At 44.0% G+C, this 13056-nt stretch overlaps 1 protein-coding gene across 1 annotated transcript in view; it reads right to left on the bottom strand.

Moving 5' to 3' along the window:
• The window catches only part of MYO5B (myosin VB), a 390702-nt gene that overhangs the window by 182828 nt on the left and 194818 nt on the right, over positions 1–13056 (bottom strand). Inside the window, exon 5 of the mRNA XM_023207571.2 lies at positions 4953–5109. Within this exon, the coding sequence (XP_023063339.1) occupies positions 4953–5109 (157 nt within the window). The remainder of the gene's footprint in view (positions 1–4952; positions 5110–13056) is intronic.

The raw sequence follows: 13056 nt of genomic DNA, 5'->3' as shown, positions 1-13056 counted from the left end.
AAAAGTACTGGAACAACCATTCTGAAGGAAAATCGGGTATATCTAGTAAAACTGAACATGCATGCACCTAACAAATCAGCAATTCTACTTCTAGGTGTTACCTAGAGAAATTCTCACATAATTCAAGTGGGCAAGAATGTTCCATTCAGACTATATTTAATAATAAAAAAGAAATACAAACCAGATGTTCACCAGTAGGGAAAACATAAATAAAATGTGGTATATTCACATAATCAGATGCTATAAAGCTGTTAAAAGTAATAAACTAGAACATAGCTCATGGATTAATAAAAAAAATGTAAAGTGAAAAGTTGCAAAATGTTTGATGGACTATGATACCAAGTACATATGGTATAACAATCTTTTTGATGCATACAGAAACATACAGTGAAATAAAAATGGACTGAAATAATTTCAATGTAATTGGATTGCATAATAAAGAGGTATCAAAGAGTATGAAAACACAGATAAGTAGCAAAAACAACCATGCCCCAGTATGCGAAAAGCTCTAAGAAGTGGAAAACTGAAGTGGATCTTAAAGTGAGCAGAATTCTGACAGTGGGAAAAAAGAAGACATTCTATAAATACAGTGTGGACAAAGGGACAGGGTTATGCTACAAAATCAACAAGTTTGAAGTGGCTAAAGTATGTTGATACATGAAAGAACACATGTATCTTTGGTAAGGTGTGTTGGGGGCAGATTCTTATAAAAATCCATTGACAGTGTCTGGCTTTCTTCTTTGCCCTAAAAAGTATGAACCCTTAGCCAGGTGCTGGTAAGCCAGCACTTAGACACACCAAGGTGGGTGGATCACTTGAGCCCAGGAGTTTGAGACCAGCCTGGGCAATGTGGCAAGACCCTGTCTCTACAAAAAACACAAAAGTTAACTGGGCATGGTGGTGCATGTCTAGTAGTCCCAGCTACTCTGGAGGCTGAGGTAGGAGGATCACTGGAGCCCAGGAGGAAGAAGCTGCAGTGATCATGTTCATGCCATTGCACTTCAGCCTGGGTGACAAAGCAAGGTCCTGTCTTTTGAAAAACAAACAAACAAACAAACAAACCAGCAAATCCTGAAAATAACATATCTGGTCTTAGTTATTATTTTTGCTGGCTTTACTCTAGCCTCCTTTTTCTTTTTTTCTTTCTTTTTTTTTTTTTGAGATGAAGTTTCCCTCTTGTTGCCCAGGCTGGAGGGCAATGGCGCGATCTCATCTAGCCTCCTTTCTTTCTCCCAGGATAGGGACATTCTCTGTGGCTCTCAGAATTGTCTGCCTGCAAACTCCAGTCACCCCGAGAAATGATGTGATGTCTCTGGACTAGACTTGGGTTCTGTTCCTCCGCTAACAGTCTCTTGATTACCAATGTTCTTTTAATCAGTGCAGACTTGTGAACAAATCACTCCTGGAATGCTGACAAGCTCTTAAACAGAACAGGGTCAGAGAGTGCTGGTGGTGACAATAAATCATCCCAGTGCCTCCCAACCAATTTCAATTCAACCTCAAGTCACCCTTAATTCCAACAACTGCCACTTAGCGTAGACCACTGGGATATCCGCCTCCTCAGACCTTCAACTCTTGGTCTCTCCAGGAGGTATCTGCAGCTGCTGGGCAGTGGATGCAATGAGACGACGCCATGACCATAACCGATTGCTTTGTTGGGAGGTGCCATCCTTCCCTAGGACACGGGCAGAGCAATCAATCAGTAATCAGCTGTCTGTCCCCTGATTAAGACATGCTCTGTGCTGGTTATAGCACTCTGAGCAACCACAAAACTGACTGGGCTTCCTGATACAAGGTCCCAGCTAGACTCAGCTTCTGAAAAGTCGTGTTTCAGACTTTGGAAATGCAAAAGCCTCTTTCTCTGTTTGGCAACAATCTTTCTAATCCTACTCAGAGTTCTTTCTGGCTATAATGCTTCCTTTCATGTTCACAGCCAAGACTTCTCTCAAACATAACACTTAATGACAGCTCAAGGGACAGTCTCTAGGATGGGAAAATTCTCCATTTGACAGAAGAAACTGTCAGGATTTACTCACATAATTTCCAAAGTACTAATTTGCACAATGCAGAAAATTAATGTTTTGAGCTCAAACCACTGTAGCATTTATTTACATGACCATGTAAGATTAAACTGGTTCACATACACACTCCTCCTTCAGACCTTAGCAAATGAAGCACGTTGAGCATATGTCTGTGTGTGCATGTTGCTTTTCATCTCTGCCATGTCAAAGCACCCTGTTTCCCTACAGCCTAGCAGTCTACTCAGGCTACAATGGGTATTCCAAAAGTTAGATAATGTCAGACCACTATGATTTAAAAAAGCACTTCCAAAGCAAGAACTCAGATACTTTCACACCCACATTCACAGCAGCATTATGCTCAATAGCTAAAAGGTAGAAGAATAAACAAAATGTGGTATGACCATGCAACGAAATACTGTCTGGCTTTAAAAAGGAACAAAATATGAATATATGCCAACACATGATTGAACCTTGATAATATTATGCTAAGTGAAATAAGCCAGACACAAAAGGACTAGTGTATGATTCCACTTGTAGGGGGTACCTAGAATAGGCAAATTCAGAGAGATTACCAGGGGCTGGAGGAAGGGAGAATGGAGACTTACTGTTTAATGGGTAAAGAATTTCTATTTGGGATGATAAAATTCTGGAAATAGATGGTGGTGATGGATGTACAAACATTGTGAATGTACCAAATGCCACTAAATTGTACACTTAAAATGGTTAAAATGGTAAACTTTATGCTATGAGTATTTCATGACAAAATTATAGAAAATTTCCCCATATCTCATATATGTTTACTAATGTGGTGATCTGCCTTCACTAAATTTCCAACATGACTAATAATAACTACTTTGTTCAGTCTCTGGAGTTCAAAGAGGTTTCTTGCCTTCCATTTTGCCCAGAATAACTACTCTGTTTCTAAAAGAAGTAGTACACTGTGTCTGTGATATCTTACTGCCTAAAACGTGGACAGAATCTTGAAACTCAGTCAAAGGAGAGACCCTGCTTTCACACTCTCATTTGAGGTAGAACATGAGGTTAATTGTGGAGCGGCTGTCTTAGCCATTCAATATAGGCATAGTACATGGTCTAAGGAGGCCGAGGCCACAGTCCACAAATGGCTTCTGACCTGGGCCATGGCCATGCCTCAGTTTGGTGCTCACACTAAATGCTGGAGTAAATATGCTACCAATGAAATGCTAGAAGAGAAGGAGTCACATTATGGTAAAGCCATTTATTAATGCATGTTTGCAGCCAATAAGATAGTTCATAAAAAGTTGAATAATATGGGGACAAGGCTTATGCTGTAATAGTAAAAAAAGCTGGAAGAAAATATACCAAAATGTTGGATGATTATCAGCAGGCTGTAGTATTAAAGGGGATTATTTCCTTTCATTCTTTTGTATTTTCCAGTGAGCCCTTCCTATCTTTCCTGATTTTGTAACAGGTCAATGGTTCTCCAAGTGTGGTACCCAGATGGGCAACACCAGCATCACCTAGGAACTTGTGAGAAATGCAAATTTGGGGGGTCCCTCCAAGACTCCTTCTGAATCAGAAACTCTGGAGTGGGGTCCAGCAATGTGCGCTTTAACAAGCCTTACAGGCAATTCTCAGGCACCCTCAAGTTTGAGAAGCACTGTTACGGAATAAAAGGTTTTTTTCATCTGTTTGTTTAGTACAAATGCCTTCAACTGTATTCACCATTTCCCAAATCATATAAGAACAAATATTGAAACTTGCTTTTGAAAAATTCTTAGTGAACAGGTTGTATCTTATTACTTAGCAGAGAATTAAAGTCCTCCAGATAATGCAACTCTGGAGGCAGAAGATTTTGCCTGGATAATCAATGAACCCCTATGAATCAAGACTCAATTTACTCCTGCACTTGGTAAAGGAAGAGAGAAAGAGGGGACTAGGGAAGGTCCAGGCAGGTTCTTGTTTCCCTAAGCTCCAAAATCGTATGAAAGACCAAACCCCATGGTGACTTGTATCTTAGTCGATGGGGCTCAGGGCTCCGCATGGAAGCCTGATGCTATCTTGGCAGCTTGCGGCTCAACTAACGTCTTCTTACTATTGTAGGTGATGATAGAAGGGAACTGTCCAATTAGAGATGGACTAGACAGACATGAAACAAAGGGCCTGCTCCTACCAACTGTAACCAAGACAATGTCAAAGAGCTTTAGCTTCAAAGGTGGGGAATGAAAGCTGGCCCAGGGACTATGAGGCCATTTCGTTCTACTCCATCAAAATAAAGGTTTCGTAGAGAAAAGGGCGAAAAAGAGACAGCATTCTGATCCTAAAGCATGCTTAGTTATTGCAAGATCTAGTCTTTAACAAACTTCTCTGGCCTGTAGTTGTGTCGACTGCTCTGAGCCCACCCTAGCCCAGCCCCTATCATGAAGACTGAGGAGTGAAGACACAGACGGGGCCTGTCCTGGCCAATTCACGCCATCACAGGGAACTGTTTTCTGAGGAGCTTCAACAGATGATAGGTTATCACGTACCTTTTGGCTTTACCTCTCCGCTTAAAAGACAAGATGCCCAAATAAAATTGTCTTTCTGATCCAGTGGGCCCTCAAAGCTTCTAAGAGTTTTGGTGGAGCCCTGATTTCTGACATGTGATGTCAGCAGGGAAGGGGACAGCAACAGAGGTGGAGGAGGTGGGGAGGGATGGTCACTGTCACAACACTCAGCAGAGTCAAGGGACATGGAGAATATGAGCACACTCTACCCAGTACTGGGAACCTAAAGACACAACCAGGTCAACATCCAGAGTTTTAGAGGCACCTTGGTAACTTTTCCTCCACAGTGGACAGAGGGCACTCAGGGAGAGGCGTGAAGGCTGCCACCCAGGCTTGACACCCAGCAGTCTTGCTGCCAGTGGGAGGAGTTCCAGCCAGGAAGGCCAGGGCACCTGGAAGGCTTTACCTCCATGATGGGACTGGATGCCAGCACCTTCTCTTCGATGTTGGTTTCACTGGCCGAGCCACCAACGGTGGCGAAATAGCGCATAGCATACTTGGCTGACACCGTCTTTCCAGCTCCAGACTCCCCACTGACTATGATGGACTGATTCTTCTCATCTCTGGAAGGAAAAAAGCTCTGGTAAGTCACTGGCCATCGAAAGGCTCTGCTGCCATCCAGGGACTCTTTCTGACAAGAGCCTGAGCCTCACCGGGAGCATCTCTCCCACTTTAACGGACAAACGCAGAGGAACAGTGTCGAAATAGTCTGCCCTCCCTGACACCTGCACACATCCTGAAAGTGGGAGGAAGAAAGCAATTCTGCCAGGGCACATACCTTCATTTACGTCCTAGAGCAAGAGTGGTACAGACAACTGGCCACTCTCCCAAGTTCCCTCTGGGTGCGGTGCCCTTAGATCGCTCCCTTACACACATCCTTTAAGAATTCACAAGCACACATAGACCAGGCGTGGTGGCTCACGCCTGTAATCCCAGCACTTTGGGAGGCAGAGGCGGTGAGTCACAAGGTCAGGAGATCGAGGCCATCCTGGCTAACATGGTGAAACCCTGTCTCTACTGTGGGGGGAAACAAAACAAAACAAAACAAAAACAACCACACACACGAAATTAACTGGGCGTGGTGGCATGCACCTGTAGTCCCAGCTACTTGGGAGGCTGAGGCAGGAGGATCGCCTGAATCTAGGAGGCAGAGGTTGCAGTGAGCCGATATCATGCCACTGCACTCCAGCCTGGGCAACAGAGCAAAACTTTGTCTCAAAAAAAAAAAAAAAAAAGAATTCACAAGCACACACTTTCTGTTATATCATCTCCCCTTTGTTTCTCTAACATTCCCATCTTGTGTCACTATATATATTACAATTTCTTCAAAAACACGGATCTTTTCTTCTCCTCCTGCATTTGAGCCTAGCATGCCAGTAGACACAGTTTTGAACATTTTTGTTCATATAGGTAGGTCACAAAGGGTGCTATTAGCCACCAGGGTAATCTTGCCTCAAATTTCTCAGAACTTTGATAAAACTATCAATTTCAATAAGTGGAATCTGAGTCAGAACAGAGGGCAGAAAGAAGATACTCTACATCAGATAGAAACACCTCTATTTATCCCTTTAGAACAGGTGGTAGGAAGACAGACAAGCAATGAAAAGAACAGCTCAGTGGGTATCCAAGGAACATGGATGTCCCTAGCAAGCCATAGAAGCTGTTATAAGGAGGGCCAGGCTGGTGCCAAGAGACCCAAGTTCTAAACCTGTCTTCATTTGGAAAAGAAGGGGGTTAGATTAGATGTATGCTCAAAAGCAGGGAGTAAGGAAAAATGTTTGGGCCACAGTTTTGGGAAACGGTTTGTAAGGGCTGTATTCCACCACCTACCTCCGGATTCACAAACCCATTGTCAAGAGGTCAGGCACTCTGCTTTCACATCCCAGTGTCTGTAACTGTGCCTGGCACAAAGTACAAACTCAATATATATCACTAAACCAGAAGCAACTTAGCTCTCAACTAATCTAACTCCCATCTTCTCTAAATGAAGACAGGTTTAGAACTTGGGTCCCCTGGCATCAGCCTGGCCCTCTTTACACCAGCTCCCATAGCTTCCTAGGCAGAGTGGGCTAGAAAAGAATAGAGAAGTACCACAGGGGCCTGCCCCACCTTGCTAACTGTCAACATGAGTAGGCTGTAGCTTATTGGCACAAGTGAATGAATGTCAGCTTCTCTTCTGATCAGGGCTAACAGATGGAAATGTGGTGCGATGATAGAAGGGAACGGTCCAATTAGAGACGACCTAGACAGAAAAGAAGTAGGCTGGAGGTGGGAGCTGAAGGCAGAGTCATGAGGTAGCTGACATAAAAAAACCTTTACCATGAGCTGCTCTTCAAGGTCAGCAAGAAGTGCCCCAGCTCACACAAACGGTTGGCTAGCAATGGGGACAGACCTGAGTGGATGTGTGTGTCTAGTAGACACTGTTGAGAAGACAAGGCTGAAAAAAACATATCTTTCAAATTTGATACACAACCAACTACTTGAAAATGTATGTTGAATCCTATCCAGTATTTGGGGACTGGAATTACCAGTGTCTCTCTGAGATCCCTTGCAGTTCTAGGACATGATTGTAGTCAGAGCATCTCCTTGCTGCTGTGAAATCTCAACATTGAAAGGCAGCCTCTAAAGCAGCCTGGGGATGTTTATATTGCCTCTTCTGATTTATTTTATAACACATCCCTAAACCTAGAGGATAATGACAGGTGTCACCTCTAATCTTAATATCTTCATTATCAAGTCCTTAGAGAACTGCTCAAAGCACAACCATCCCAGGCAACTAAGAACATCACAAGTTTGGTGTTGTACCTCTGTAAAAGAGAAGTTTGATACCATCTTTAAAACTTCCTGGGTATCTGCAATAAAGAGAACTAGATTATAGCAGCCACACCCAAAAGTGTAGTTATGTCCCAAATTTGTGTGTTTAGCCCCAGATAAATGGATAAGTTTAGAACATGTCTCAGCCTTGATCATCATCAAAGAACCAGTTAGAATGCAGAAGTATATACTATCTCGAGTACTTAATGAAGATCCCAGGGAAGCAACACACAGATGCCAGGAGAGAATGAATCTCATCAGTGGAGGAGGGGAGATGGGTAAGTGCTGCCAGGCTCCTACGTCAACACAGCACACACAGGACGCTGGACTACAAGGAGACCCAGGTGACAGGTTACACTTGGCAAAGATAAATGAGGCACACACCAGCAATGCTCGTCATTGTTCACCTACGGCGTCAATAAGGGAATTCCCCTGCATATCACTGGGGAGTGACTGGAAAGTCATGCCCTTTTCAGGAAAGAGCAACCCATACAAGACATGGGGAAAAAGTGGGCTCTTCTTGGGGGGTAAGTGGCCAGGAATCAAAAAGGGGGAGTAGGTCACGTGACAAGTGTCAAGAATTCAAAAAGAAGGAATCAAGGCAACAGAACAGTAAAACTGGCAGAATGCAAAAGGCAAATTTTGGTGTTCTGATGAAAATGGACACACATGGTTAATAAATTATCAAGAGTTATTTAAAAAACTCAAGTTTAAAAAACCTTTACACTTGAGGCTTTTCTGGGAAACAAGTCTTGGAAATCACCAATAGTGCTAATTCTGCCTAACTTCACGGATATTAGATCTGATGCTGACATGTAGGCTAAAGTCAGATAAACTCACTTCTTAGACCAACAAGCACCATTCAACAGCTTCCCTAATTCAGAGGTAAAATGTCTGGAAAAATTGATGATTTTTACTTAGCTTTATTACACTTCTTTTGCACATACTAGGCACTCCCCTCCCTAGCCTAGGATAGGGCTGGGCATGTGCCTGTAGTCCCAGGTATTCAGGAGACTGAGGCAGGAGGATTGCATGAGCCCACGAGTTCAAAGGCTATGATAAGCTATGATCGCACTACTGGGCAACAGAGCAAGACTTCAACTCTTAAAAAAAAATAGAGCAGGGCTAGGTGCACATTAGGCATATACACTCTATTCTGTAACAGCCCGTAAAGTGCAGCGTGCAGCAGCTCTCCCACTGTGTTGTATGTATGTATCCAGTTTCCTGGAGCGGGAACCCCAAAAATGGACATTAAAGACAGACTTGAATTTGAACCTTGGTTGCACCACTGATTAGCTGTCTGACTTTGGACAAAGTAGTTAACTTATTTGACCTTCAGATTATCTCAGTTCAGTCTGTTAGAACTCTGATCCCTGAAGCTCAAGCTCTTCTAAGTAGTCACCATGATTAAGATACCTAGGTCTCTAATTCCTTCCAATGCTCCTGCCAGATTAAATTGCTAAAGCACAGTTTTAATCATGTTTTTCCCACTCAAAAAAGTTAAATAACTACTCATTGCTTACCAAATCAAGTCGAAGCTTTTTAGTTGAACATGTAAACCCTTCTACAATGCATAACCCCAATGCTAAAACCCTTGATAAGTATGGGGTTTTGTGAAAAGGACCCTGGGATTGTAATCCAAAGGATCTGTCCTGAGTTCTGGCTCTGCTGCCAACAAACTCTTGGTAAGCCACTTACCCACATTATAGAGAATACCTCCCCATATTATATATTTGCTGCAAGATTGTGAGATGATCTCTACATATTTTTGTTTGTTTTTCTATACAGGATCTCACTCTGTCACCCAGGCTGGAGTACAGTGGCACAATCACAGCTCACTGCAGCCTCAATTTAATGGGCTCTGGCAATCCTCCAACCACAGCTTCCCAAGTAGCTGGTATTATAGGCATAGGCCACCACATCTGGCTAATTTTTCTACTTTTTGTAGGGAGGGGGTTTTGTCGTGTTGCTCAGGCTGGTCTTGAACTCCTGAGCTCAATCTGCCCACCCTGGCCTCCCAAAGTGCTAGAATTACAGGCATGAATCACCACCCAGCCTATATTTCTTATAAAACGATGGTATCGAGGTTTAGGTGAACAGGACTACTTGTCTTTGATGACCACACACTTTCCCACCACTGCCATTTCTGGTATTCCCTCTACCTGAGGTAACCTTCAATATATATGCTTCGATGCAGTCCTGTCCATGTCCAATACCTGGACTGTCTGCCCTGACTCCCCACCCAGGCATCCCAGAAGGCAATTATTTCCCCAGCTTGTAAAGTCCCCCATTACTTGCTTTTCCTCTTCTTAAGACTTTGTCATATTTTGCCTTCTTTTGAAGTCAGTCCCGGTGAGGTCATTTCACTTGCTCTATGACTTTGGGCGGCTTCTGTTTTCTGGCCCTCCATCTTTGCATCTCTAAAGTAAAAGGCTGTGACCTGGACTTCCCAAGTGATACTGCCTACCCTTGACATTTGATGATCCTCTAACTAAAATCCTAACAGGAAGTAGGGGTAGGGAAAAGCTTAGTTTCAAACTGTGGCTATTTAGGGCTCATTAAGGGGGAGATGTTTATAAGTACAAAATCTGACCCAATGTCCTTCAAAAATATAACCTATGTGTGGCTCCATCCATTCACCCCAGTGACTTGGCTGCCAACTTGCATCAATCTGCTTTTCAATAAAGCCACCTCTCCTGAGCCCAGTGAAGTTCCTTTCATTTAGAAGAAGTAAACCATTGGCAAGGAATGTAGTACTCAGCCACGACTCAGGTCCACACTGTCTTCAGAAAGTTAAACAGCAAAAGGACCTTGAAGGACTCAGACAAGTGTACCAGAGTCTGAGGTAAGAAACTCAGCCATTCTGCAGCTTCCAGGCAAAACACCCCACAACCAACACATCCACACACACACCACCTCCCTAGTTCACACTGGCCCCCTTCTGTGGCACCTGAGAGGCAAGACTTAGCTTCTGCTAAACTACCCTAACTCCCCCTAGAAGTTTCCCACCAAACCACTGCAGTGCTTTAGGCTGATGAGCAAGATCAACCCCTTCCTCTCCATTTCTGGGTGGGGCCACGTGGTAGAGAGGGTGAGGCAGGTGGCTGGCAGGGCACCCAAGGTCACTCTGCTCAAAGGAGGGGCCTGCTGATCAGCCAGGGAGTTCTGTTTTGAGAAATCCCACTAACTGTTACCTTGTTCGGGTTTCCTGAGGGGCGTAATTTGTCACCTGTGGTCTCCCAATTAGCTGTACATACACAGCACCCACAGGGCAGCACCACTCAAAGCATCTCAGAGATGACGAAGCATCCCCAGGAAAGCTCCAGAGGCTTCACTCCCCAGCAACCAGCTTGGCTGTGACCAGTGAGGCCAAGTGTCCCACTGGAGACTTGGGTGGCACCTGTGGTATCCTCCCTCCTCAAACACCAGGTTCTATCAGCCACACTCAGTTCACATGTCACTAAATGAGGGCTCACTAGGGGCAGGCTCTGTGCTTTCACCTTGAATTCCCAGGGTTCCTGGCATCCAAGCCTATCCCTGGCGCTTCCTCCATGTAAGTGGCACCACTATCTACTCGTTCACTCCAGCCAGAAACCTAAGAGTCACTGGGGATTTCTCCATTTCCCTCTAGCCCTACATCAGCACATCCTATTGCAGGGTGTAGTCTGTTTCCTCCTCCGTACCTTTTAGTCCACACCATCATCATCTCTGGCATACATTACAATAGCAGCTTTCTAGCCTGTAGTCTCCTCCTCCTCTAACATGTCCTTCTTATGAAACGTTCTGAAAATGAACATCGGACCATACTTCTCCCTTGCTTTAAGCCTTCCAATGGCATCCCTCTGCCCAATAAGACCCACATCCACTGTGTTCAAGGCCCTGGGGGACCAAGCACCTCTCTCCAGCTTCAGTGCATGCCACCCTTCTACTGGATATGTTCAAGCCACACAGGGCTTCTTTCTTTATTCTCTCCCATGTTGCAGTGGCCTGAAGCTGTCCCAGTTCAAACTGGTAATCCCCTTCTTTGATCTCACAGCTCTTAATGCCTGGTACTCAATCACATCCATAACTGCTGTTTAATGTAATTAACTAACCATTTACTTACATCATGCTCAAATAGTTTATGAGATTCTTAGCATATAGCCTTTGCTTAAGATACATAAGATGACTGGATGCCAGTCTTCCCATTTTAAATAAGAGAAAATAGAAGTTTGGAAAGGTCAAGTGATACACCCAGAATTCCTTAGCTAGTGAGACACTGAGCCCAGATTCAAACTCAGGCTTCCATCTCCTTGCACAATTTTCCACTGGGTTATGCTGTATTATCATTACACTCCTTCCTGTATAATAAAGCAGCCTTTAACAAATCCCTCCATAATAAAATTAGCCTCAGTATAAGATTAAAACATATTGGGGTCATCAGTGCTGGCTGGCTTGACATCACTTCTCTAGAAGGCCCCCAACACCCGCCCTTAACCCTCCTACCTTCATAGCGCTCACTATACAGTGTACTAACATTTTCCTCATCTACTTAGTTTTCCTCCCACCCCGGTCTCCCCACTAGAACCTAAATCCTATGATGGTCAATTTTAAGAGGAAGTCCTTAGCAAGGACTGTCATGTATAGCAGTACAGGCTGAGCCTAGCGTCTGGAGCCCCCTTCGAGTTGTACAAGTTACTGCCTGTAAAGTTGGTCATCCCCGCCCTATGCTCAGCCTTCCATGATTCACCCATAGGAAGGGGACTGATGGGTGTGCGTGTGAGAAATGGGAGGGAGCTGAGCCTTCGACAGGTACAACTCTTTGTACCTGAATTGGAAACTCCCTGAGAGGATGCAGAGGTGGGAACAACACTCACTTAGGCCTGACACACACCGTGGTTGCAAAACAGGAAGAAGGGGAAGCCTGGCTTGCCAAGCCACCACAGAAAGGACATCCCATCTCCAAACCAGTCATGAAGCCCCTCTATATCATTTCATCCTCTGTGACAAATTGTCTGAAGATTTAGGTGTGTCAACAGAATATATTCTGTTCATTAATGGGATAATCAATCTATTGCTTTTTGTCTATGTCTACACACTCTAATCACATGGTCAACACCATCACCAAAACACAGATCACCGACAATGGTTTTAAAAAAGGACTATGCTAGAGAATAGAATACATAGACTTTTAAAATAATTTCTGTCCAACAAAGATATTTGTAGAAGTACCATGGGACAGTACTAATACTTGGAAGACAGGGTAGAAAAATACAGTGACAATGAGTCTTGGAAACATTGGTGACTTAAAATGATAATAGTATATACGGGCCGAGCGCAGTGGCTCACATCTGTAATCACAGCACTTTGGGAGGCTGAGGCAGGCGGATCATTTGAGGTCAGGAGTTTGAGACCACCCTGGCCGACATGGTGAAACCCCATCTCTACTGAAAATACAAAAATTAGCTGGGTGTGGTGGTAGGTGCTTGTAATCCCAGCTACTTGGGAGGGTGAAGCAGGAGAATCACTTGAGCCCAGGAGGTGGAGGTTGCAGTGAGTCAAGACTGCGCCAGTGTACACCAACCTGGGCGACAGAGCAAGACTGTCTCAAACAACAACAACAACTACATATGGTATATTTTCATGATAAAGTCAAACAAATGAAATGAAACATAATACTAAGAGATACAAACACACAAAACTACATTAATGTCAAA

This window comes from Piliocolobus tephrosceles, chromosome 18, assembly GCF_002776525.5.
Source record: "Piliocolobus tephrosceles isolate RC106 chromosome 18, ASM277652v3, whole genome shotgun sequence".
NCBI lineage: Eukaryota > Metazoa > Chordata > Mammalia > Primates > Cercopithecidae > Piliocolobus > Piliocolobus tephrosceles.
This window is presented reverse-complemented; position numbering and strand designations above follow the sequence as displayed.